The following is a 27,994-nucleotide window of genomic DNA, read 5'->3' on the forward strand; positions in this document are numbered from 1 at the left end:
GTGGGCGGGGAAATATTACATTAACCTGTTAATAATTAGCTGTAACTATCGAACAGTTTGCTTGCTTGAAATGCCCATCCCTAATTCTGACATGGGTAACTCTCGCCTTCAACTGGAGCAGTGTAAAGCGGGTAAAAAGGAGAAGTATCTTTATTCCAACAGGCGAGTAATCAACCGGCAAAAAGCCTAACATGCAGTTTGAGAGTCTAAAGATGTCAAAAATCAGCCTTCATCATGCTCTCTGCCACTGCAATGATGACAACATCCACAGATAAGCCCTCATAAATCAGGCTGTCATTTACCATCTCTTCAAGTGGCACTAGGAAAATAAGACATTGAATGAGAGGTATCATTTTCGCTGCTGGAGAACCGTGGGCAAAACGCCAATCTAATTAGTTTACGATACGCCTGGCAGCTTGCCAACGCGGGATAAATCAAGCTGTAATTTCTCCCTTTCTACTTCCAGCGGGATATCTCTGAATTTTAGCCAAATGTGTGAACTCATCCAGGCAGAGATCCGTGTGAACTGTAAAGCAAACAAAAGAGTTCCTCTGAGCTCACACACATGGGGAGTCATGCAGATACACGGCTTCAGAGTTAGGAGTTATGACTAAATCAAACTTTGCAGAAATGTCAAAAGCTACAAAATCAAACTGTGCTGCAGTGAGAGCTTCAAAATCCAGATGGTGATCATGACACACACGAATAATCAGCTGACACTTCAGTATGAAAGACAGATGACTTCAGATCTGTTGTTTCGTGCTTTTTCAAGTTTGCTGAAAATCATTCTTGTCCTGCCACCAACTGTGGGGACTTTTCTTTTTGCACTTGGATATCTAAAAGAATTTTGCTCCTTGAATTAGAGCTTGAGACAGAGCAGCTAACTGAGGGTAAAAGCTCAAATACACCAGATGCATCTCTGCTCCATCTCCATTTCATCAAGGCAGGTTTTCATTCAAGTTAGCGTGTCAACTCACACCGGATCCACTACTGGATTTCACACTGGCTGCGTCCCTGCTCCAGCAGGTCACAGCACATATGCAACAATCCTATTTTTCAAATGCTGGAGCTGCGACACACCAGTGTAACAAGAGATATATTGAGCAGGACAGGAAGCCAAGCATGGAAACCACCTAAAACAGCCAGTGACTTTCAAAATAAAACAGACAGTATCAAAACCAGATCGAATTTCACTTGATTACAACAACAAACTGACATTACAGCCTGAACATGAACGAGAAGAGGACCATTAATGGATTGAGAAGTGTGGGAACGCCTCATTCTTGCGTTTCCAGCTGTCTGATATCCTGCAAGATGCCGAACTGAACATGCAGCCGGCGTGAGTTGACATACACAGTCAACATGCAACAGAGCCTATAGGAGATGCATCTGGTGTATTTCTGCTGTGTTAGAGCCTGAAACCCAACAACGACCCAAAAAGTTAAAACAACTCAAAATGTAACAAAAAAATATAATAAAACCCAAAATGCACTGAAGTGGCAAAGAGGAAGCTGGGTTCCAACCCTCACCTATGGTCATGAGCTGTGACCAAAAGGACAAGACCCCAGATACAAACAGCTGAAATGAGCTTTCTCTGCAGGGTGTCTGGGCCCAGCCTTACAGATAGGGTTCAGCTCAGACATCTGGGAGAGGCTTGGAGTAGAGCCACTGACCTCCACAAAAGGAGCCAGATGAGGTGGTTCAGGAATCTGGCAAGGATGTTTCCCAGACACCTCCTTTGGGAGGTGTTTCGGGCATGCCCATCTGGGAGGAGACTCTGGGGTAGACCCAGGACACAGTGGAGAGATTAAATCTCTCAGCTGGCCAGGGAACACCCTGGTATCCCACCATAGGAGCTGGAAGAAGTGGCTGAGGACAAGGGCCACAAGTTTTCACTGATGACACTGCTAGGGATGGGTACCTTTCACATTTGAAACGATACGGTACTGATGCCTGGTACTTGGCGATCGGTACCGGTACTCAGCGGTAATTTACCAATTTTTGGTACTTTTTTGTGTTTATGTGGTAAAAAATAACATTCTTTTATTAATAAAGTATAAACGTTTTTCAACTTAATAAATTTATTCTTCAGTATGTAACCTTGCAATGCTGTGTTCGTGTCTTGCATGGAAAATCGCCTACTCTTCCACTTCCTCACAGTCACAAGGATGCATTTAGGTACCTAAACATGGTACCTTTTGGTTTTACCTGAGTCGGTACTCTGTACTTTTGACAGAATTTGGTCGGTACCTATAAAGGTACCTAATTCGGTACCCATCCCCAGACACTGCTGCCCCTGCTAACCCAGGTAGCCGGTGGAAGATGGATGGATGCAATTACCGACCCAAAGTGTTAATTTCCTGTTTTGTTTTGTTTTGTTTTTTATTTGAGGCTCAGCACTTTTGTTACATTATCAATCAGCTGTTACATTTCAGGCTTATTACATTTTTTGAATGTCATTTTGGGTCATTGTTACATTTCGAACTCTATCATGCCGTAAGTGATGAGGAACTCTTGGTGCTATCAGTGGCTGCAGTTCATTCTTAATCTGCTTTACCTGCTACTCCAAAGGGCCTTCTCAGACCTGACGTCAGCTTCTTGGTGTTGTTGTCTCTCAGCTCCATGCGCCCGACTCGGACAATCTGACACACAAAGCTGATCTTTTCTCTCTTCAGATCTTCACTCCCCAAGTCCTGGAAAGGAAGAAACAGAGAAGTGATGAAGAACTGCACAGACACTGCTGCCTTGAGACAAAATAAGAAGTAGGCTTCAGCTGTAAAAACATCAAATTATTATACAAGATTGCACAATTTGGGGTAAATATCCCCGGGAAAGTGAATATTGATTTACAGATTCATACAGCAACAACTGATCAATTAAAAGGATTTTCTGCGGGTGAAGATGAGTTCGTGCTGAGGGCAAACTCCTCCCCAGATTGCTTCTATGAGAAATGTGATTGTGTGCACAGATTCATTTCCTGGGGACAATACCATCCAGAACCGGCAAAGTGCTCCCAGTGGGTGCACGCTGACCCTCCCGCCCTTGGGCTTCCATTAGATAGAGGTGACTGCCTTAGTAAACACATACAGCGAGCCGGGCTCTTTCTGAGAGAGCTCTACAAATACAGGCTCTGCAAACAGGGTCCCACATGCCTCATAACATGGCTGAATAAACAGTGGCAAACACACAGAAACGCACACACACACAGCGGCGGGGAAACTCACCGTGAAGACCGCTCGGAGGTTATGGAGCTGGTCTATGTCTTTCACCAGGCCTGAGCTGGACCATTTCACCAGATAGTTCTCGCTGTGATGGAGGAATAACAGACACGTGTACCATACGTTGATTTAAGGCAATCAGCTCAGTAGCATTACGATACAGAGGCTTCTATGAAAGCTGCAGAAGCTTGAATGTTAATCCTGACACAGATCCGCTTGGGAAACAAAATGCATGACTGATGTTGGAGGCATTTCCAAAGCCGAGCTGCTCTAGTTGTGATAATTTGCTGTCGAAATCCTGAAACAAAGGCAAATCCCTGGAGAGGAGGCTGCACTTGCTGTGGTCACGTTCTTGTGTTGGTGCTTTTAAGTCAAATTGCACATGTGAAGGATTCATTTAGAAATACTAACTGTTTTTTTACAATGAGTATTAGCAGAAAAACCATCACCACTGTGTTGGATTTAATAATGGGCTCTTATATTCCACGAAGCTCTTCAACGCAAAAGAAATCTTCACATTTTCTCCCAAGCAACACTGTAAGCATTCATCATTTATTAGTAACACAAGAAAGGGAAAAAGTTACACAAGAAGCAGGACAAAAAGTAAAAAAGAAGTCCAACCCACACCCGTGAGATTACCTGATAAATTTGGACTCGACCGGGTCATACAGAGACATGAGCACCTCTGCGTCCTCGCCGATCTTACACACCACATTCTTCAGAGTCACAAAGAGGGCGAACGCCGGTGTTGAGGCGAACTTTGCTTGCCTTGTCAGATCAATATTCTGCTTCTGAGACTGTCGGAGGGAAACAAAGATATTGAATTCAATATTGGGCATTCTTCCACGGCTTTCAGTCACATTCAGCGAGACCTGAAGCCTGTCGAGTTTGAGCGATGGGCCCAGGATGACGTCAGCGTTTGAAGGAAGAGATACTGAGCGTAGGCGTGGCCACGGCCTCTGTATCCTTCTGGATGTTAAAAAAAGTTAAGAAGCAGGATTTAACAACGCCTGTAAAGCTATCGATATTCTTTTTATGTATCCTGGGATAAAAAGCCTTCACAGTCACTTGATCTCTAGAGCTGCATCTGCAGTAAAAGCGGACTGATTGCGTGTTACCCTGGATGCCCTTCAAAAACATTCCAGGGCTGGATCATAAATATTTATCGCACTGACCTGGACACTTTCTTATTGCCCATGCATATGCAATAAAGACCTCTGGATGAAAAGGTCGCACAAGATGAGACCGCATAACTGCAGGGCACTTAGCGTCTGGCACTCCTACACGCTGCCAGCTGACATTCAGGTGAGGTATGCAACCGATACGCCAAGAGAAATAGAAGTCTGGCGGGGAGCCGGGCTTTTTGAAGACGCAGTCAGGCCTGTTTGTGAACCGTGAGAGGCCTAAATTCTACGCTTTAATTTTGCAAATGCCAACTCCAGAGCAAACAACAGAGGCTTTGTGTCTTTTCTGGCATTTTTCCCACTTTGAAAAGCTCTTTGGCGACCTGATTGCTAATGTTAAATAATGCAAAGTTGATGCTTCGCAGGATTAAGTCAACACATTGTTTTAAAATCAGAACAGCAAAATGCACTCTGGAAATGTTGTGTACCCTTGTAATTGGCTTAAAGAAAGCTGTCGGATGTAATTATGCACATCTGAGTATGTTTATATTATTCCTATGTAAATAAAGCTGACTTTAGCAAACTACTACGACAGTCAGAATTTAAAGAGGGGGTTTCTGACTTACTATATTTTAAACATGGATTTAAAGTAAGAACGCTGGATGTTCGGTCTAAACGTGTAGATTTTCAAACCCCTTCATGATCATACATTGTAGAAATCCCAGAATCTGTCTTTAAACTGCTTAAGCCCCGTTTACACAGCAACATTTCATCTAAAAACGCTAAAACGCAGTGAAAAAAATCTGCATTTTCAGTGAAAATGCTGAGGGACTGAAAACGCTGTAGAAAGCATGCAAGGCATGTAGGTGGTGCTATAACTGTCTTATCCAGAAGCCGCTTTTTGGAGATCTCCACCAAAGTAGAGTTGAGCCGATCATCTGGTGTTTTGTTAAAAACTAAGTGCAAAAGTGGAGCAACAGATGCACATTTTATATAAAGACAGTCAGCAGATTCAGCAGTACATACACATGGGGATCTTAACAATGGCACTGTTGAACTGTTGTATGCGCTCACGCAGGGCAGAGCGTGCCATTAGCGTTTTCACTGAAAATGCGGGCTTACTGTTTACACGGCAACGGTGGTGGCAATGTTTCAGAAAAATCTCACTCTGGAGGCTGAAGTCAAAAGTTTGCATTTTAGGTTGGCTGAAATGCCGTTTTCATGTAAACGTAAGGCCAAAGTGCAACAAAACTTTTGTGTTTCAACTTAAAACCTTACAAACAGCCCCTAAAATGGTCCTTTTTCAAAGTAGCAAGAGATCTTCACGAGGCTTTCTAAAAAGATGGAGTCATGACATAATCTCCTTACTAATTCATGACACACACTGAAAAAGAGGACCTCAAACATCAAGGTATGCCCCCGACAGGCCCTGAAAAGGCTGGCCAATCAGAAGGAAAGGGGTCTGTGGAGCAGGGAGCCTTGGGCCATGTCCACATGTAGCCAGGTATCTAGGAAACTGCACATATTTTTATGTGTTTAGTCCTGTCATCCAACTGCAGTTAAGTGTCACTAAAGTTTTCGTTTTCTGGAAACTCCGGCCAAAGTGAAGATTTTGGAAAACTCTGGTTTCATTTCATTTATACCCTGGGAAACAGATTTTTTGGTTCAAGGCCTTAAAGAGACAGCAGCTACAGCAGGGGTGTCAAACTGGCTTCAGTTTCAGGGCCACATACAGCCTAACGTTACCTCAAGTGGGCTGGATCAGTAAAATGGAAGCACAATTACCTATAAATACAAACAAGCCCAAGTTTTTCCCTTTGTTTTAAAGAAAAGGTTTGTCTCCTCTCAGGAAACATGACTTCAAAATCCATGGTTTCACCAACTCCCCCTCGTAGTATGGCATTGATGCTAACGTTAGGAATTAGCTAGCTGGCTTTCACCGCTGCGTCACTGACCTGCAAAACCCTGAGAAAAACACACTGCTGTTTCCTGAGACAAGCAGCAACTATTCATGTGTCTCCTGTCTTCTCAGTTCTTTCTTCAAGCAGTTTTATTTTTTTCCATGCTTAGTCTCATCAGACCATCAAGCACTCAGGTTTCCCATTCACCTCTGCATTTAATCCGTGCGAGAGAGAAATAATGAGAAATAATAGTTGTTTTTTAGCTGTGATTCATGAACAGCAACTGCTAGGGTGTCAGAGTGTCAAAATAAAACAATTAAAAAAAGCACAATACCCCCTCTTTAAGTTTCAAATGATAAAATATGGAGTAAGTCCTTTTCTTACAGCACTTTTGAAAAATTGCCGTAACTTCATGAGTGCATTTGAAATTTTGACCTTAGGTGAAATGAAAAGTTATGGAATCACAAAGTTTAGCTTCCATTTTGCACAAATCCATCTTGTTTTTCCATCTGATTATTAGTGGGAGGCATTTTACTTTAAAGGTCCAAACTGCAAACGTGGCTTGAAATGTTAGGTATGTTTGTGCAGTAGATTGGAGGAAAGTGGCCTTAGAGGAAGCAGCCTCTAAGTAAGACAAATGAGGGGTCATTCTGTAGAATTATCTTGTATCAAGAGAAGCAGCAATGCCATTTTTCTTTCTTAATACAAATACTGCAACTGTAGCAGCACAGGATGAGACTTAGAAAGAGATCAACATTTGATCACATGACTCAGATCTCTGGCTTCACCTTCTCCTCTTGAATCCGGTCCTCGATTTGTTTAGAGGCCGCCTCGTGCGCTCTGAACAGGCTGACTGTGCTGGTGAGCTCTGGGTCCAGAATGTTTCCGTCTTTGTCTCTGACGACCAGATCCAGATCCAGGTACCTTAGGTAAAAAAAGAAGAAGACAGAGGTGATGAGAGTTAATAACCTGAATGAGGATGAGAAGGACACATTAGCTTCACTCCATCTTCCTTATTTTCATTCTCACAGAGCTTTCACTTTCTCCCCTCCACTCCTCTCCCAGCGGAGGGAGTCAGAGCAGAGCGCAGCATGCTGCCAACGTGCAGTCAGTGCATTTCATCAGCCTCATCACTCAATGCGTCTGCAGAGGCAAAAGCCATTTCTCCACCTGGCCAGAGGTTTAAAGTCTCATCACAGGAGCAGAGTGGAGCTGCGCTACTTTCATTTTTAACCCCTTTTCACCTCAGATGCAGCATGACCTTTAATGCTGGAATACAGTAAGGTGTGCTGCAGTTTAATCCCCCTCAGCGCGCCCTCCAGCTAAGTGATGACCTGTCTCTTTCTATTGACCCGGAGTCTTTTCCCCGTATAGATAAGAGGATGAAAGGATATAAAGAGATGATTCTCACTTGTTGCCGTAGTCAATCTTGGAGGTGACTTTCTGTTTGAGCTCAGAAAGCTCGTCCTGCGGGAGGGTGCCGGACAGGATCTGAGAACGCCATTCGATGAGGTCGTAGATCATGTCCCGGACTGAGTTGAACATCTCACGTTTGTCGCCCTGTGAGTGAAGACGACAGATGAAGACGGGCACAGCTTAGCTGCAAGAGAACATGTCAAACTTCTCATCCGTGTGTGTGTGTTTCTGTGTATGTCTCACCACATATAAGTCTCTCCATATCGTGGCCCACTCCCGCAGCGTTGTTGTGACCTCCTGAACCAGAGGCAGCTCAGTGGGAATGACTGTCTCTTTTTGCCTGCAGAGAAAGTGAAGAAGTATGAAAGACTCTGACTCTTCTTTGCCACATATGATCAAACACAGAAAGTGTTTCTATAGAAAAATGTCTGTTATTTATCATAAAACTAAACTCATTTTCTTCAGTTAAATTCAAGGACTTTTAAACTCAGAAGTTGTAAGAAAATATGAGACGACAGATCAAACAGAAACAGCGGCACAACAAACACACTTGTCACATCACATCTAGCCAGTAAATAACCTTCGAGGTCGTCTGTGACAAAGTTTAATTCTTTGTAAGCATGAAAGTTCTCAAAGGTCTGAAAATCTTCGAGGACAAACTTTTCCAAATCTGTTTTTAACACTTTGAGTTTTCACCTCGGCATATTCTTCTTAAACCGTATTCATAATCTGAATAGAAGAATAATTTAATATAAAATGTGTCAAACTAGTAGAACTCTTTGAGCTTGTGAAACTAGAATCTCGGTCATAGTAGGTTGGCCACCCTAAAAAATACATGTTTGGTGTCTTCCTTCAACATTACTCCACTGGCAGATCTTTTTACTCTGAACAAGAAATTCAGGCATCATTTTTGTCTTTGAATATCTTAAAGTAAGACTGTTTTTATTTTAGTTTTCAGGGGAATTGTGGTCCATATTAACTCAAATAAGATTCTTATTCTTCCAGTGGTGCTGCCCTGCTGGCCGCATGGACTCTGTGATTAATGTACTGATTGTGAGCAGCACAGCTCTTATGTTCATGACAAATTCCCCTCCGGGGACAAAAGAGTTTCTCTTATCTAAGTCTGAAAAATAAAGGGGGCTTTTAGGATGAAACACAAAGGTATGTTGCATTTTAGCCTCTGATTTACAAACAAACAAAATTTTAACCGACCTCAAAAAGATACTTTTGAAAACAGCCTTCAGAGTGGAAATTTTCTGAAACCCCGCAGAAAACAGTTTTCAGCAGAAATGCTGATGACGTCACACTCTGATTATTGCATTACATTCTAACTGTGGTAATTTAAATTCCCTTGCAGGAACTGGACAACAACAGAAACAACGGTGGACCTTCATGTTGTGCTTGTGCTGAATCTGCTGATTGCCTTTCAACTAAAAGTGCATCTGTTGCACCACTTCTGCAATCAGTGAAGACACATTTACTATATACACCAGATGATCAGCGGACCTCTACTCTACTAGGACTCTACAGTTATATTGCCAACCACAGGCGTAGCTGCTAAGTACAGCGTTTTAGTCCCTCAACATTTTCTGTGGAAACAGATTTTTTTCACTGATTTATTTGCATTTGTGGATCAAATGCTGTACTAACGGGGCCAAAGGCATCAACACTTGGATGAATTTCAGCTTTTGCAGTTTACACTGGCGTTGTCTCAGCTGGTGCAACTAGGGATGGCCAGATACCGATACCAAGTATCAGTATAGGGCCGATACCAGCCTTTTTCTTAAGGTATTGGTACTCGTGAAGGCTGCAGATACTGGCAGCAGATACTCTAGGCAAAAAGATCTTAGGTTGAGCAAGTCCTCCTCGCCACTAGATGCTGCTCATTGCTGCGGTTTAACACCACTGCAAATGTGCGCTAGGTCCTTTTCAGACAATATGAATGAACCAGGAAGAGCTAAGAGTTAAACTTTTTTTATTTTGCACTTGAGTTTACTTTAAAAAAATACTTAAACTCTAGCAGTTGTTAGTTTTATTGTGCACTTTTAAAACCATTTTTTTAATATTGATCAAAAAAGTTCTAAACTCAGAGAGTGTTGTTTGTGTTTTATTTGGACTTGATGTCAAAGTGACTGTGCTGTCTTTGATCAAAATGATCTGTCACTGTTAATTGAAATTTTATGAATCAAAAGTACTAGTAGTATCATTACTTGGTATTGGTGAGTACTCAAGAAGGAGTACTCGCACTGGTATCGGTCTGCATAAAAAGTGGTATCAAACATCCCTCGGTGCAACTCGTGAAATGTTTGTAGCAGGGGTCTTTAACCTTTATTAGGATGAGAGCTACTTTCAAACAACAAACAAGTCGTGAGCTACTTCTAGCCCCTTTATTTATTTATTTATTTTTCAGGTACAAATCTAGCACCTTAGTAAAGGCTTACCTTAAATATGATAGTTGACACTGTGAGCTGTTGACCAGAGACTTGTAATTTTTTTGTTTGTTTGTTTTTTGTTTTTTGATGGACCTGGTTGTTTATCTCCAGATGGCACACTAGCTTTAGTAACAGTAAAATAAAATCCAGATGTGACACGGTGACTCCATTCCCAATTGGTTTGAAAAACAGAAGTTGCCTGCTACTGAGTCCGCACACTAGCACCTGTTCATTAGGACAGGTGATGGAGTTGTAGATAGGAATGTGATTGTCTGATATTCTTTTTGGGTAGGTTGGATAGATATAGAGCTGTAGTAAGTAGACAGAGTTTGTGATGATTCTTTGTATTTCTTCCTGATTCTTTTATTACTTTTTAACATTTTCCAATTTGCTTGGTGAGCTACTTACTGAGGGCCTGGGAGCAACCTGTTGGATACCCCTGGTTTATAGTCTGTAAAACTTAATTTTTATGGGGTCCCTTATACTTTTACTTACAAAAAGTAACAAACATCATTAACCTTTATTGATCTCTCACATTAATCAAACAAAAACCCAACAGGGATCTTAGCTGGGGAAGAGATTTTACAAGAAACAACGTCTTAAAGGCAGAAGTGTACAAACCCATTTCCCTCAACGGTGGCCTCTTTCAGGTGAATATAACACGCAGGAAATATGCCCTGGAACGAGAAAGAGATCACAAAGTGAACAATAATAAGATTTTATTGGGTCAGGAATAGCAAAACTGCAAAATAACACCCGTGAGGAGAAACTTTACTGTCTTCGTAAAACCTTCGTAAGTCACTTACCTTTTTGGATTTCCTCCTCAGCCTGTGCCCTCTGTACCAGTCTAAAGAAGAACAGAGTTTAGATTAAATGAAGGAGGATTATCAAATACATTATGTAAGCTTAGGTTAAATTTTACGGTTTTATTTTTTATGATGAAAATACATCAGTGTGGTGCTATTTCTGCATTTACAGCACCATGAAGACCTTCATTATATTATTGCACACTCATTGAGCACATACAGAAATCTGACGGAACCACAGCAGAATGAGGCATGACAGATAAAAACATTGGCATGTCAGCTCTGATCATCTTTATCATCAGTAATCTTGTTCTCACCTTCATATGTCTCTAGTATGTGCACAGTGTCGCCGATCTGCAGAGACAGCTCCTCCTCTCCCCGGGCGTCGTAGTTATAAATTGCTGCAAAAAAAAGAGGAAAGAGCACAATATGAGGAGGAGGAGAAAGAGGAGGTGAAGATATTACAGGGGGTGGAAAGAAGGCAATAAAGCGCTCGGCTCCCTCATGGCACTAATTGTGTGGCATTGCATTGTGTAGTAGAGGCATCGCACATCCACAGGATGTCCACCCACACGCTGTGACACTGTGACGGCTGGGCCTGGCACCACTGAAGCTGCAATATCAACACATTTTGCCACCCACTGAAAATAAATCAAGGATGATAGAGGGTGCCAAAACAGCGATGATGCCAAAGGAAAACAGATTTCCTCAAAATTATAGAAAAAGACAAGAAGATAATAAAATACAACAACAGTTTCTATAATATAACTTATAATCTCAATCTATCCATCCTACAGTTGTGGTGATACACGCCTCTGGGTATGACAGCTGACTTTCAGGCAGTTCAGTGAAGTAAGCCATTACAGTTACACAAATTTTCAACCAAGGCTATACCAGATCTATCCACATAAAACATCTCTGCGAAAGGAAAAACACAGTTTTTAGTTCATTACAAGACTAGCAGCACCAGTTATTTTTCTTCTGGTGAGTCTCAGTTTCACTGTTTCGGTAAGTCTACATTTCATGTCAGAAGTAAATTACAACTCTTTAAATAAGTCTGCAAAACAAACACTGTTATTCCATAGTCCACAGCTTCATCTATTCTTTTATTCTTGGTAAGTCTGAGTTTCACTGTTTTTGGTTTATCTAATTTTCAGGTCAAAGCTAAATTACAACTCTTCAATTAGGTCTGAAAAATAAACAGTGTCATTTCCTGGTTCTTTGCTACACTCTGAACCAGAACTCATTTATTTTATCTTTTCTTTATTTATCCAGGAGATAAAACCTCATTAAGATTAAAAATCTAATTCTTAAGAGTGTCCTGGCCAAGTCAGAAGCAGTGGACAGAGTTTAAAACTTACGTTAAAACAGTCATACAGCATAATAAATTCTCCATTCATCTTTTCTGGTAAGACTCTGACTAGCTCTCATTCTTTTAATTTCTGGCAAGTCTCAGTTTCATGGTTAGTGGTGAGTCCTAGCTTCAGATGACAAGTCAATTTTGACTCTCTTAAACTTTTTGCAAATAAACACTGTAATTTCTTAGATCATAACCACACTCTTTGGGCAGGATCTTCCATATATCCATATCCATAGTGAGTCTCAGTTTCACTGTTTCTGGAAAGTCTTGGTTTTAAGTGACAAGAAAATTTCCAATCTCTAAATAGTTACACAAAATAGCTACAAAAAATTTAGAGTCACTGCTACACTCTCTGCCTAGCCTTTGCCTTCAGTTTTAAGGAAAGTCACAGTTTCACTGTTACTGGTGAGACTCAGCTTCGGACAACAAGTCAATTTTAGCTCTCTTAATTTGTTTGCAAAATGAACCCAATGATTTCTTGGTTCATTACTACATTCTGGATGAGGATCCTCCATTTATAGTGAGTTTCTGGAAAGTCTCAGTTTCAAGTCAGCCCTCTAAATCAGAGGTCTTCAGCTGGGGTCTAAAGCCCGAGGAGGTCTGTGGATGTAAGTACTGCAGGGGGGTCATTGAAATTTTTGGTTGATTAGGCAATTTTTGGGGATTTTCAAATAATAATTCTCACATATTTCAATATTATTATTGTCTTTGAACACAAATCAATGGCCAAAGATGTTATCTTCCAGTCAGAAATGCACACATTACCAGTGAGTCTTAGTTTCACTGTTGCCGACGAGACTCAGTTTAGATAAAAACCTAGTTTTACCTCAGAACAGTACTGAAATTAACACTGCCATTCCTAAGTTATTACATTTCAAGATGAGCAGCAATTCATCTCTTTCCTTTAAGTCTCAGTTTCACAGTAAATATGAAATTACAGGGGCTTTGCTCCAGTCCATCTGCCATAATCAGGGCTCAAGTTAACCAAAGTAACACAGTTTGATTCAGATTTGAAAGCAGGAAGATGAGGATGAGGATGAGGATGATTTTCAGGCTCTTCCTTAGAAGTAGTAGAAGACAACTCTTAAAACACGTTTTTGTAAAATGGAGGTCTGATCGATCATTTCTGATGCATTCCAGGGAATCTGGGAACATGAGGAGGATTTGTTGCTCAAGTACAAATGATTGATCCAAACAGGCAATTAGCTGCACTTCCCTGTCACATCTGTTCAGAGATCAGCAGACTGTTGTCAGATCGTCAATAAGAGCAGTATGATATTACCACAGATTGCAATGTGCCTGCTGTTGCTGTTTATACAGACTGTTGTTCCTGTGTCTACTTTTCTTTAATGCTCAAAATAACCTGATACACCTCCTTTTTTTGTAGATCAGGCTGTTCTCTCTAACTTCCCCTCCCAATCTGCATCCAGAGCTCAATGAACATGTCAAGGTCATATCAGAACAATGAAATCCTGGCTGTTGACACATGTTCTCTTCTTCAGGGGGAGTGAAAAACATATCGTTGTCAATCCAGGCATGACCAACACCTGTCTGAGAAATTCTACAAGACCCCTGCACACGCACATACACACACACACACACACACACACACACACACACACACACACACACACACACACACACACACATCCACACACACACACACACAGAAAATCTTCACACAACCTTAACTCTGACAGCATGACCGGCGGCTGTGTCAAGAGGACACCTGCCGGCAGAGACAGCTCTAGTGAGTGTGTGTGTGTGTGTGTGTGTGTGTGTGTGTGTGTGTGTGTGTGTGTGTGTGTGTGTGTGTGTGTGTGTGTGTGTGTGTGTGTGTGTGTGTGTGTTGTGTGTGAGTGTGTGTATGTGTGTGAGTGTCCTGCTGAGGGAATGCATGCAGAGCAGCTTCAACAAGAGGTTTCCAGAGGTGAATGATGGCTTAATTAAAAAAGGCCCTCGCCGCAGGCAATGGAGCCTTCACAGCATACTGGTGGCACATCAAGTGAATCCAGTGGTTTCTCCCACAGCCACCTGCCAACGGAGGGGACGATTACATTTCATCATCGTGTCATGTGACGGACAAAAGAGCTCTTTGCTCTATTTTGTTGGAGTTTAGATCAAAAGCTGTTACAGTGGACAGTAAGTGAGAACAGAGATTTCCTGATATGACAATTTTGTCGCTAGTTGAAATAACTTTATGTCTGTCAGTGAAACACAATCTAGAAATGATTTTGGTCTGTTTTTCTATGTTTGTTTTTTTTTTAATCCAACTGTTTTTTTTACTCTTCCAGGCCAAAAAACAATATATACATAAAAGCAAGAGTGCTAATAATTATAATCATACAGTTAGCATGTGTTAACCTGACACTGAGACATCACTGACTTAAAGAGGGGGTATTGTGATCGTACTGAGGCTTTTTACTGTCATTTTGGTACCTCAAAAGTAGCATAACATGTTTTACAGCTCAATTTCTTTTCTTAAACGTATTTAAATAAAACCTTTGTCAGCCTCTGTCTGAAACTCTTTAGTTTAAGCTCCTGTCTCTTTAAGACTCCAGCTCAACAAAACCCCTTCTTTCTGATTGGTTAGCTTCCCAGAGGGCCTGTTGAGAGCAGAGCTACAGGAAGACATTGGTGTTTGAGGCCCACCTATCCATCTAACGTGTCATGAACCATTTAGGAGATCCTTCCACCATCAACATGTTTAAGCGAGTTTCAAGAAGATCATTTAATTGTCAGATTCAGGGATTTCTAAAACCTAAGAATTTGTGAAGGTTTAAAAATATGCATGTTTAATCTGAACATCCAGCATGTTAGTTAACACCCATGTTTAAAGGTAGAGTCTGCAAGAATTTTCATTACTTGTTAGTAAACACAACATTCAAAGTGGGCTCCTCCTCCTTGGCTCAGTGCCAGCAGCAGCCCACACCCGCAGCCTCTGACCATGACTACATGAACACACTCACTAGCTCAGCAACAACCTGGAGCATTGCGTTTCTATGTGGGAGAGACTCGAGAGCCGTACACCCGACTTCGCTTATTAGCACAAGCTAATCACAGGTATTTAATGCGTACCTGGTTAGCAGAAAGCTAACTCGCATCACTTTCGTCCCAAGCTGCATTCCAAGTGCCCGAAAGTGAGTGAAAGTTGAGCCAAGCTTCACTCTCATGTAGGAAAAAGCTTTATCTGTTTGGAGTGCAACGTCCACTATCATACCTGCTCTGATTAGCTTCTTCCATTCACTATCATCAAAACATAAAGTCCCTTGTGCAATGGGTGCGCAGTAATGTAACCACGCCCACTCTCCACCCTGACACATGTATAGAGGCTCAAAGGAGACAGCTGAGCAGGATTATTCCTGTAAATGTTGACATTTTGAATTTTTAGGAAAATCCTGCAGACCCTACCTTTAAAACACAGGAAAGCAGAATGCTCCCTCTTTAAAGAAATATATAATTCGCTCAAGAACACTTCATTTCATCCATATGAACCTCTAGATTGGTGACTTTTACTTTTCCAAATCATATCAGCATCAGCCTCCAGATCCTATTAACAGTTGGGGCTTTAACTTTGAAATCAGAGCAAAAAATGTACAGATGGAGCTGAAAAAAATCATCCTTAAAGCAGTAATTTATGTCACATTACAGCGGCTGTAATGGCTGCTCTGATGACAGAGAATTCCAATTAGCAGCACAGTATGATCAGATCAGAGAAATCCTGTAGGAGATAGTGTAATTTAAAAGGAATATGAGATCTTATGTCTCAAAGAGGCCACAGCTGAATGAGCTGCCCATCACTTGCAGGGAGTAGGAGAGGAGTTTGGAATTATGCAAGAGGATGTGTCTCCAAAAAATGACTACACATACAAGACCTTAAGAGGGAAGGGTCAGAGGTTAAGTAGACCCTCACAGATAACTAAATTGGAGACAGGCTCGGTTGCATAACACTCCTAACAGGCTCTGAGAGTCTGTATCTGACACTGAGCATGTACACGCCGTGTTATTTAGCTGACAGACACTTCATCATTTGGAGGATGAAACAGAAATGCCTTGTTCAGCCCTGTGTGTTGTTATCAGAGTGCATGTGGGTACACAGGAGCGTGCATTTTTTGATCGCCAGAACAATCCGACGAGCGCAGCGAATTCACCACAACGCCAGCCATGTACAATGGAACAAAGGCCCCAGGAAATGAATTCAGCGGTACCATAACGGCACACAAAAGGTTCCCTACAGGGTGAGAAAGCAACAAAACAATCAAAAGAGAGGTGGGATCAATCTGTGTGCAGCCATCACAGAGCGGCCGGCGCTCGATTAAACCATCATTAAGAGAAGCCAGAAAAGTCTGCAAAGCCGTCGACTGTTTGTTTGGAAGTGGGTCACGGGTCCGGCTGACTCAGCATGTTATCCAAACGGAAGGTGCTGCGAGGGATCAGCCTGAACAAACCGCTCTGATTAGAGACACAAAGCATCATATTTCATCGGGAAATGAAAGACTGCCCCTGTGATCCCTGCCAATGAAACTAGGTCTCATATCAAACTAATGGGGGTGCAGGGAACGCGGGGAAGATTCTCTGTGGGCAGAATCACAAAATGAACACTAACGACGCCCTGGGAAGATGCTGAGTAAATGACAACCATCAAACACAACCCTGACATGAGGGGCAATGATGGTGCAATTTCACAGAGGAAAGCAGTGGGATTCTGGTCACGTGGGGGGAGAATGACAGCTCTGATTACTCATAAACCTGTATTTGCATACCCGAGAACTAACTGATGTCAATTCGGGAGCAGTGAGGGGAAGAAAAGCCATCAAAAGGAAGGAGACGGCGAGGAAGTGGACGGCATGCAAATTTTTGCATGGATTTTGTGAAAACGTGATAAACAGGAGCATCATTTGCTGCTGTCTCATTACCATACATAACCTCGTGTATGAGACTGTGCCAACTTCGAACATTATCATCAGAGGAAACGAGTTGGGGATCAGATTACAGACCCATCCACTTAGCCTGCCTATGTCTACGCCCTCTCTACAATTATAAGCAGCCTGGTCTAAACACAAGCCTGACTGTAATTCCACACTTTGGGCTCACTAATAACCTGCACTAATCCACGCAGACGAGGACATATCATTACACTCAGATGAGAGTACAGTATGCAGATGAAAGAGGACGGTGGAGGAAAGCAGAAGTAAGACATAGAAGGATTGGAAGGAAGCACAGCTTCGTGATGATTCGTACAAAGTCTCTGTGGGCTGTGAGCCCGCGAAGGGAGCCAGCCAGGAAATCCCCGACAAGAGGATTCTCCAGGAGGGGAAGGCACAGGGGAGCAGAGGGGGGACTCTCCGTCTGGGCTGGATAGGCTTTTGAGGAGCCAAACAGGCAGAAAATCCTGCAAAGACCAGCAGCAGAGAGATTATATCAAGGGTCGGGTGTTCAGCAGTGACATCACATCAGGAGCGACTGGAGTGATGAACTCAAAGCTCGACACGTAGTTGATTTCACTGATTTACTACACGGCTGTTTTGACTGCGTAAGACACTTGGTTTTGATTAGTCAAAAGCAGACATGGACAAGTTACGGCCAGGAAAATGATAATTAGAATACATATGAAAAAAAAGTATACAGGGTAATACAACTGTGATGCTTTTATTTTGAAAAGCATGGCATTTCTGTTCCTAAAGGACGCATGACGTGTTATTAACATCTATATGAGTATTTTCCTATTTGATCTACACCACAATTTCCTGTATTTATAAAATGTCCTTGTTCTTCTGGTTAACAGTGCATTTTACAAAGGGGGAAAAGTCACTGTTGAGCAGAATAAAGTTCATATTGTTGTTGGTGAGGCCCTCAGGTTTAAGGTTTCTCATGTGACTTCTGTATTAAAGTGAATTGTCCACCCCTGGTCTAAACCCTTTGATAAAAGTTATCAGCTTTCACTAAACTGAGCAACACTCTGGGCAAATTTATCACATCATGCAGAAACAATCCACAGAAAAGGGTTCTGGAAAATTTAGCTTCTGCGTGGTGACCCAAAGGCCCAGGTGAGATAAAACCCATTAGCTTCCATTAGCTTCTGTTAGCCACATTTGTAAACAATGTGGCTAAAACTTTAGCTTTGTTGAATGCTAGTTCAGCAGGCTAACAGACCCTGACATTCTCCTCGTTAACTTAGGTCCACAAAGCTAGCTCACATGAAATCACTGGGACTTTCTATTGATGTTTCTTCACAAACATGTTTGTATTTTAAGTTAGTATCCAGGAAAAAAAAAACAAGATGATGTACGATCAATGGATGATTGTGGGAAATTAAACCCTGACAGGGCGAGACAAGGGTCTCGTTCTATTTCCTGCCACCACCTGCTCATCATACATTATCCCCTGTAAACAGTTTACATTGGAATTGTATAATTTATTATTTTCAAATCACAAAAATTGTCTCAACCTGTGAAAATATTTATTTACAGACTAAAACTTTACAACAGCTAAAAAAGTGTCGTTAAAAATGTGAAATTTAACAAGTTTATTTTAGAGTACATCTCAATTCAAGCTAATAAAAGGTCTGTTTTTTTTTCTTTAAATTTCTCCCAGGAGCAAAAGTCTATCCTCAAAATTTTTTTGAACTAATGATAAAATAATAATCACGATAATAATCAACTTTGACTGACGTGAAATTGTTTTTGTAATGTCACTCAGCACTTCACTGAGTGGCAGATGGGATGAGGATGGCTGCTGCTTGTACAGTCTTTGCAGATACTTACATTATGTACTTTTCATATTACATACACAGAGGCAGAGTATGTTCACATATAGAAGAGACAGAGCAAGTACAGAATGTATGGTCCCACTAAGCAGCGGAAATGAATTTAATAGAGAGCTTAACATTGTGCACACGCAGGACTGAATAAAGGATGATTATTACACTCCTGCTGCACTATGGGTCTCCAGGGCTCCACCAAGGCATCAGCAAAGAGAGCTAACACACACACACACTCTCTCTCTCTCTCTCTCACACACACACACACACACACACATTGTATATTTTCTAAAAGGATATATCTGGCTATAAATGACTAACTCAGACAGACAGACGCGATCTGCATGTAAAATGATAAACCTCTTACTGTTCAAGAGCAGCAGACTATATAACCATATTATACATTTGGTCGTATAAATCTAATATAACACAAGTATTAGATTCAACAGAGGGCCTACGCTTTTTGAAGCATTACTTGACTGCAGCACACAGTAAAGTCAAATCTATAACAGGTATTATATCAGGCCCAATTCTCAAAATGAGACACATTTGTATGTGTGTCTTGACTCCAGTGGTGAGCATGCAATTTTTCAAATGAAGGTCAGGTATACAACCATGATTCTGCAGAGGGCACGACCGCAACATGACATAAACCTCTTGTAGTCATTTGTGTGGTACAAATGTGTGATCGGTAAGGTGCAGCTGCAGGTGTAAGCTGTGTTTTCCTGATGAGGCCTGATGGTGCTGGGGCGGAGCTGGCTGCAGAGGGCTCTGCTGCAGCGCTGACAGGAGGTCTACAGGGATCTGCCAAGTGCTGGGAGGATAACAGGAGGAGCATTGGCCTAGGAGAGGCAGGCAGACCTGGCCCTCCTGCATCTCTGCACACAGGCTCTCTGTAGACTATAAAGACGCTGATGCACACTAAAAGAAGACATACAGTTTGATTTGATATGATAGGATGGGATAGGATAAGATACCATGAGCCTGTTCCCACCACGCAGCTCAGTTCAGTTCATCTCCATGCTGCACTTATCCTGTGGCATTTCCTTGGACCAAAACCGTAAATAGTACCCAGATTACAGACTGGTACCATCCCAAGTGGGGTACACTGTGTCGAGCTGCTATGCCGTCACACTATTGCGTAGCTAACACGGCTATCAGGATCCAGCTTATGTGCCGCCAACCAGGAAGGGCACGGTTGGCTGTGGAAACGCAAACAGAATCAGGCTTTACCAAAGTTCACCCCATACCTATAACCCCGTTTCCATCAAGCAGTCCGGTCTAGATCAGTACGGTTTGGCTCGGTTAAGCCTGGTCCTGTTTGCATTTCCACAGCCAACCGTGCCCCCTCGTGCTAGGCGGCGTGTTAGCTGGATGACAATAGCCTCATCAGTTAAATAATAGCATGACGGCACAGCAGCATAACACAGTGTACCCCGCTAATAAATCCAACAAAGAAGAAAAATGTGACACAGTAATCAAATAGAAATGATGGAAGATATCCAGCAACTTTTCTGCTTTGTGATTTGTAAAAGGCGCAATTAACTTTTGTTTTAGAGAAGATTGTGTGTCGCCAGGAGAAATACAGTCCGGGGGGGGGACATATTACTACCATTTATCCTCTTTAACTTCACTCTCTACTTCAATATGATTGCATAGATATCATATTCAACAGTGATTTTAGTGTAAAAATGTATTATATATGTTATAATATGGTTCAGCCAGTTTAATAAATTTAAAGCAGTTTTTCAACCTACATAAAAAAGGCAAACCTTTACATTACACAAAAAATAGGACAGCCTTTGGGGAAACACTGATGTTGTTGACAACATTGCCAAAGAGGAGCTGTCGTTCACCAAATTTAAATCAGAAAGTCTTCTCATCCAGAAAAATGGATTAAAATCAATTTAGTTCATTGAAGCACATTAGGAAGAGGCATTTTGTTTTGGAAATATTTTATTTTACTGAATATTCGAGTTCAAAACGTTACATTTCAGCTCAGTGAAGCACTTAAAACACTTGATAAATTTTCTTTTTCTGTATACCTATGTTTTACATTAAGACAAACATTTCTCTACACCTTATTTATGTATTAAAATTATTAACATTATATAAAGGTCATGGAAAGTGATGAAAAGGTGACCTGATAGCATTTATAGTGGGGCAACTTAAAATTTGGGTGCACCTTAATTTTGTGCTGTTGCACCAAAACAACAACCAATGCTAAATGTTTGTCTGGAGCCCTGCTAACCCTCACCCTGTTGGCTTTGCAGGAAGAGTGATTAGGTCAGCCAGTCGCTGGAGTCGCTGTTACCCATCTAGATACCAAGCTCACACCGAAGAACTCAGTTTTCAGTTCTACTAAATCAATACGAGTCAATGGAATGGTCACAAGATGTCACCAAAATCACACTGTCCCTTCAAAATCTTTCAGAAAATGATGCAAGTGTATCATATCGTATCGAGTAATATCAAATTGAAATCATATCGTTGGCTGAGTATCGTGATGTAAAATGTATCGTGAGCTAAATATCGTGTATCGTATAGAATCCTAAAATTAGTGTATCGCTACAGCCCTAATGTATAGGTGAGTATAATGTCACAAAGCCCTTCAGCTACGTTTATATTTAATGGATTTACCCCCCCCCCCCCCCCCCCCCCCCCCCTCAGGTGTTCCTGCAGCAGAACAGTTCTCATGACAAAAATAGAGGAAAAAGCAGCACGCTAACAACGCTGAGGGCTCTGAGGAGGACTTACAGGCTATGATTCAAAGAATGTGATTGTTTAATGGAGGCTTAGGATAATTCAAGGACAGGGAAATTACAACAATCACTATCTGCCTTAATAACCCTCTGCTCTTAAGAAATGAAAATTAATTTCAAGCACTGTGAAAGAAATAAAAGACTAATTCGATGTGAAGAAAGTGATGCAGCCCACTGAGACATTAAATACATGTACTGCTGCAGTCAGTGCACAGTGAATACAGACAATCAACTCTACAGCATGTTTTGCCACACTGAGACGGAGAAAGAGCTTTGTCAGTGACGTAAAAGGCAGGAGAACATGATAATTAATTTCAAGTCCCCTCCTAATAGGGTCTAATAAGAGGTTTAGGCGCTCAGACTGAAGCCTGATGGTTCTAATTTAGACACAAAGGCAGACAGTGAACCTTGGATTGTGAAATGCCAAGAAAATAACCCCTTTTCCTCTTAAACCAATTAAATACAACAGCCTTTTAGCTTTATCTGTGGTTGGAAAGTGGAGATAATGTTATTGTAATTAACCTGAAATTAATTTGACAAAGAAGAAAGCCCCGGGTCTGCTTTTTTCACTCTCTGGTAGGGCTGCATTCCTCCTCCCTCTTACTGGAAACAAGCAGGAAATGCCACTTGAGATATTACTGTATCACAATAGATGGGGCTTTTCCAGTTGGCCAGAAGGAAGTACTGATGCTTTTTATGACAACAGAAAGAGTAGCAATACCTGACTGGAAATAAAACACTCGGTAAATAGAGAAATAGAGGACTTTAGCCTTTATTGGAGGAGTAGGGAGGGTTTGGAGCAAAAGACAGAAATGAAGTAGAGAAAGTGACAAGGTGCCAGATCCACATGCCAACAGCAGTAATACCTTTTGGCACAACTTCCTGCCATGCGCTGTGCTCCAATGCAGGCCTCAGGGTGCAATCTAACGCAGGCTAATAACTCAGCTTTCACTGCCTCTGCAGGGCCCTTTAATTGAAAATCATCTTCCTGATACAACAGGGAGAGACGGAGCAGAGCCCAGCTCATTACAGAACACTGCATGAAAGCTTTTCACACAGAGTTTCTCACACTGTGGTCTCAGGTGTTGTTTTCAGAGGAACATGAGAGCCAGTGCTTGGTCTGTGTGACCCAATGAATCTATAGGAAATTCATTTAAATACTTGAAGACCTGCTAAAACTCAAATCATCAGTCCTTAATTATCTTATAGTCTTCAGTCCGCTTAATATCCCCTCTTTCTTCCTATAATCTACTGCACTCTACATCGCGTAGAAGACGCATCAAGCGAGGTAGCAGTTAACAGATCTAGTCAATAAAGATGCCCTCTGTGTTTGTCGTTATCAAGGTTTTTTTTCTGTTTGCAGCATTAAATGCAGAGGCAACACACAATGTGATTAAAGAAACCAGAAGCAAAAATTAAAGCCATGTTAAAAAAAAAAATCAATGCTTCTCTGGCCTCCTCAAAAATACACAGGAAACCAGAGAGGTTTGGAAGTGTAGTAGCTGCTAGCTTGTAGTGTCTAGCATGAATGAAAGAGCTTAGTGCCAGATGTGAGAGTTTGGGATAAGGCTTAAAAGAACAAGTAAGGGCTTATTATCCAACACCCAAATCTGATTTGAGCGACAGCATTCTTATTCAGGTAGAGCCTTGATGAGATGTTTTGTATCTTTCATATAACAAAGCAACCAGATCACAATGTTGTTTTTTTCACCCCATGTATGAGTACACAGCATGGAAAAGTAATTTGGCAGAATCCACACAGATTAGCCTTTTGCACAGCAAGAAGTAGCTAATTATTTCCTGCCCTCTGTTCCATCTCTTGTGATACGAATGCTAATGAGAGCATAATTACCTTCAAATATTTGAAGAAACTCTGAAATTGACTCAGCAAGTTTACTTTGAAGCCTCTTCCGTGGCACTCTGCACAGATGTGAGTGCAGCGGCGAGCTTGCGGTACGCTACTTGACCTCCTCCAGGTGGCATCCAGGCAGCAACTAGTGGTGCGAAGCAGGCGAGGCCAGAGAAGCACAGATTGCTTGACAGGAAATGTTTTGGACTTGTTCTTCATGCTGTTGTTTAAAGTCATATTTGGTTGCACTGAGGTGAGTGCAATTCTGTTAGAGAGAACAAAGGAATGTCCTACAGAGCAGACAAAATTTAGTGAGGGTGTGAAAAAAGCTTCTCCTCACTGCTTCCATCTGCCTGAATCAAACCGTCAAATAGCTTCAAGACAGACAGGCAGTGAGTGAGCAAGAATATAACACAAAACTGAACATTTCGCTGAAAAATACTCATTAATAGCAGGTGGGGATATCTGCATTGATTATGCACAGCTTAAAAGGCTCTCTGTTAAATTGCTGGAATGAACTGAGGCAATTAACTTCCTGTATAATCCACTGAACCTCTTCGCCACCCATGGCAACAGGTTTAGTCACCCAGACAAAAGGTAAAAAATGAAAAAATGATTTGTCTTTGGTATCCTGCAACTGATATAAACTGCATCTCTGCTCTCTCTGAGATAAGGAGCACCATTCAAAGAGCATGTATGCTGTGTATCAGCCACAAACAATATCATGACTTGGCTTCTTAAATGGGTCTTTGCTTTTGCCCAATGGGGTATATATATATTTCTGGGTCTTGTTCACGAGTGAGGGAAGGATGGAGCGAGAGATCGGCAGGCAGATTGGTGCAGCGTCTGCAGTAATGCGGACTCTGCACAGGTCTGTCATGGTGAAGAGGGAGCTGAGCCGGAAGGCAAAGCTCTCTGTTTACCGGTCGATCTTCGTTCCCACCCTCACCTATGGTCTTGAGCTTTGGGTAGTGACTGAAAGAACAAGATCGCAAGCACAAGCGGCCAAAATGAGCTTCCTCCATAGGGTGGCCGGGCGACCTGACCCCGGATTAGCAGTAGAAGATGGATGGATGGATGGATGGATGGATGGGTATCTATAAAAAACTTGAGTTTCTTTAAGAGGGGGGCATTCTGATTTCTTGTATTGTAAACTTTGATATGAAGTATTAATGCTAGATGTTCATACTTGACTTGCCTAAATTTTCAAACCCCTACATTTTCACAAATCCCAGAATCTGTAGCACCAGATCTTCATGAAAGCTTTGCAGGACTAGACGAAATGATGAGGTCATCTCCTGGTGGAGATGGTTTATGACACACTAGAGGTGCAGGCCTCAAACACAAAAGCCATAGCTCTACCCTTGACAGGCCTCCAGGGGGCAGACCAATCAGAGGGAAGGGGGTTTGTGAAGCAGGAGCCTTAAAGACACAGCAGCCAAAACAAAGAGTTTTCGGCATACCTGCCACCACTCCTAATTTCCTAGGCTCGTTTATACTGTGTGGTAAAGGTGTCGTCAGACCTGGCAATCCAGCTTGGCGGGGACAATCTTACACAGTTTTTAGCACAGAACATGGAGGTTAAAAAAATAACAGACAAAATGTTGATGCATAGGGAGGATGACAGTAAATCCCCCACTTTGTCGAAGTCCAACGTTGGCAGGTATGGGGGGTACCAGAGGGAAAGTATGAAGTCTAGAAAGGTTTATTTCATACATATTGATACATATTGATGTATCTATTAGTCCTAACACCTCAGAGAGCAAATAAAAATTTGAAATATCTCTTTATTTAATGTGATAATGCTATGGTTTACGGAGGACAGGCTAGTTGAGAGCTGTGAGAACATGTTGCATTCAGCAGAAAAAAAGTATGCAGCTGATGATGTCGTTTTAGGACACGTTCTTACGTGGTCAACTCTGCAGAACCATGTTTGTAGACTTTCAGTATCACATGCTAGTCGGCTTCTCAGAAACAAAGCTTGTGGTTTCATACCTGGGGGTTGAGGGTTTGATTTCAGTTGGGGGAGATATTTTTAACTTCTGCATTGTGCAAAAGCATAGCTGTACAATTGTGATACACAAGTTAAGCATGTGTTTTCTTCAACAAAATGAAACTATGAGGGTCAGATACAACGGTGTGACAATCTAATCCATAAAAGGTTGATAACAAAGTCGAGCTGTCACTCACCAAAATCTCAAACTGCCTCTGGGGCCCACCAACATCTGAGCTGAGGCTTTGACTTGATCAAGTATTTAGCCACAAACACACACATATACACACACACATGCACACAAAAGGCCATTTCATCAAATGCCAACCCTACTGAAAGGCTGTCTCTTGCTGCATGTGGCAATCCCTCGCCTGTCTGCAACCACAATCAATGACTGACAACTCCATTACAAGTCTCTGAAACAACCCATGGGACATTTTAAAGGTGAGGAACGCAACATTAAAATGGACCGCTCCTGATATTAATGTTGACGTTTTTATAACCTGAGAAGCCTCGAAGTTGTTCAGCCGTATAATTTCTGCTATGCATGAACATCAACATCTGGGATTAGATAAATCGAAACTGATATTGCATAATGGCAGGAAAACATTCATAAGGACAAGTTTGCACATGCAAAATAAACACACATGGTGAAGGATGTATCCAGCCTGCATGTCAACCTCCTTAGCAAGGTCATACCTGTGAATATCTTAAATTTAGTCTGTGTCTTCTGAGGTACTTGGAAAGTGAGTTTTCTCAGGGGATTCGTCCTTTCAGCCCACGCTTGACCCACTGAAACAGACAGGTCGTCCAGTGTCTGCTCACCCACTGGCAGCCTGGCACGGCCTCGGCTCAGCTGCAAGCTCATCACTCTGGTAGAATAAAGCCTCAGCCTGATCCGTCAGCTAGATGTAGTTAAGAATACTCAATGCAGACTGAGTTTACAGTCTTGTATTTGCTGCCAAATCTTCCCTCTTATTTTGTTCCAAGACATTCAACTTTGTTGTTTTTTTTACAAAGGGATTGGACTGTTTATTCTGTCCTAAGCTGGAGTACACTACGAAGAATAATCCTTATCTAGGGAAGGAAATGCTTACTGATGTTTATGGCAGAGGATCTTACCAGCACAACTCACATTAATGAGCACGTCTCAGAGGATTAGAGCATGGGCACTGTTTGACATATCAATGAAAGCACTCATTTGTTGATGTTTTGGGATATGATTAAGGATAACATTTATTATATAAAATGATCAAAATCAATGGCTTATCACCCCAATAAAAAATCTACTGAAGCTTTGTATTTCCCTTGTGAGGATGTATGTCTCTGGGCAAGATGGCCAACTTCTCTCCATTTATTTGTTTATATTCTATGGTGAAGCCAGCAATCGGCAACAAACTTTTTGCCAAGACATCATTCACTAAGTGCAAAAGTGTTTCCATTCTAATTAGCTTTGGGGGCAGCCGTGTGCTTAATAATGTCTGAAAAAAAATGCTGTCATCTCTGGGTTTGTTACGTTCCCTAGAGTAGTGCCTGTTTATCTGTTTCTGATGAGGCTTAGTTTCCCTGTAAGTAGCAAGTTACACAGAGGGCTTCACTCCAGTTTAAAACAGCACTATGAACCTGAAAGTAAATTCTATTTTTTTCTCGTTTCCACAAAGAAGAGACCATTAAACAGTTTGTGGTGAGTCTCAGTTTCACTGTCGATGTAGAAGTCTTAACCCAGACAACTTCGGCAGTATAAACCTGACAAAAATCAAGTTTGTTGTCCCCCAAAAGAAAACCTGTTAATCTGTTACAAGTGAGTCTCAGTTTCACTGTAAATATTAAGTAACACAGAGGGCTTGCGCCAGCTTGACTTAGCTTTCTTCAGCAATATGGACCTGAAATCATTTTTTTCCCCCAAAGATCCCTGTGTCTGTTTCTACTGAGTCTTAGTTTTCCTGTAAGCAGCAAGTTACAAGGGCTGTCACTTTTTATTTGAGGTTCAAACATTCATAAGGTGAAAAGTTCACATTCAAACTCCTATTACTTGTCTGAAATGTCAGCTACAGGTTTTCTACTCGCTTACACGCCACCTACCAAGGAGAGCACGGTTTGCTGTGGATGTGCAAGCTGAATCAGGCTTTACTAGTCCAACCCGTACCAAACTGTACTGATCCATACCGGACCACTAGATAAAAACTGGGTTTTTGGAGTGCAACAGGTATCTGCAACTCTCAAAGCTGGCCTATAAATACCCGTCTTCTAGGAGCATCTTTGGGCTCTGAGCGCGTGTTCTCGTCTGCAGGTAATATTGTGAACAAAAAGAGAGCCACACTTGATCCCGATCAAGTTGATAAACTTATGTTTCTGGCAAATAATATCAGAAAT

The 27,994-nt window shown here is 41.7% G+C and overlaps 1 protein-coding gene across 2 annotated transcripts in view; it reads right to left on the reverse strand.

The window, feature by feature from the left end:
* Positions 1-27,994, reverse strand: part of dock1 (dedicator of cytokinesis 1) — a 252,787-nt gene that overhangs the window by 214,072 nt on the left and 10,721 nt on the right. For both annotated transcript variants that reach the window (XM_074662599.1, XM_074662600.1), the window contains exons 2-10: positions 11,215-11,298; positions 10,898-10,938; positions 10,713-10,768; positions 7,903-7,999; positions 7,655-7,803; positions 7,032-7,167; positions 3,858-4,015; positions 3,225-3,306; positions 2,558-2,693 (exon numbers count right to left, since the gene is read on the reverse strand). In XM_074662599.1, the coding sequence (XP_074518700.1) occupies positions 2,558-2,693; positions 3,225-3,306; positions 3,858-4,015; positions 7,032-7,167; positions 7,655-7,803; positions 7,903-7,999; positions 10,713-10,768; positions 10,898-10,938; positions 11,215-11,298 (939 nt within the window). The remainder of the gene's footprint in view (positions 1-2,557; positions 2,694-3,224; positions 3,307-3,857; positions 4,016-7,031; positions 7,168-7,654; positions 7,804-7,902; positions 8,000-10,712; positions 10,769-10,897; positions 10,939-11,214; positions 11,299-27,994) is intronic.

Source organism: Halichoeres trimaculatus, unplaced genomic scaffold, assembly GCF_033239565.1.
Source record: "Halichoeres trimaculatus isolate MK-OKI-2021-1 unplaced genomic scaffold, fHalTri1.1 fHalTri1_scaffold_23, whole genome shotgun sequence".
NCBI classification, from domain to species: Eukaryota; Metazoa; Chordata; class Actinopteri; order Labriformes; family Labridae; genus Halichoeres; species Halichoeres trimaculatus.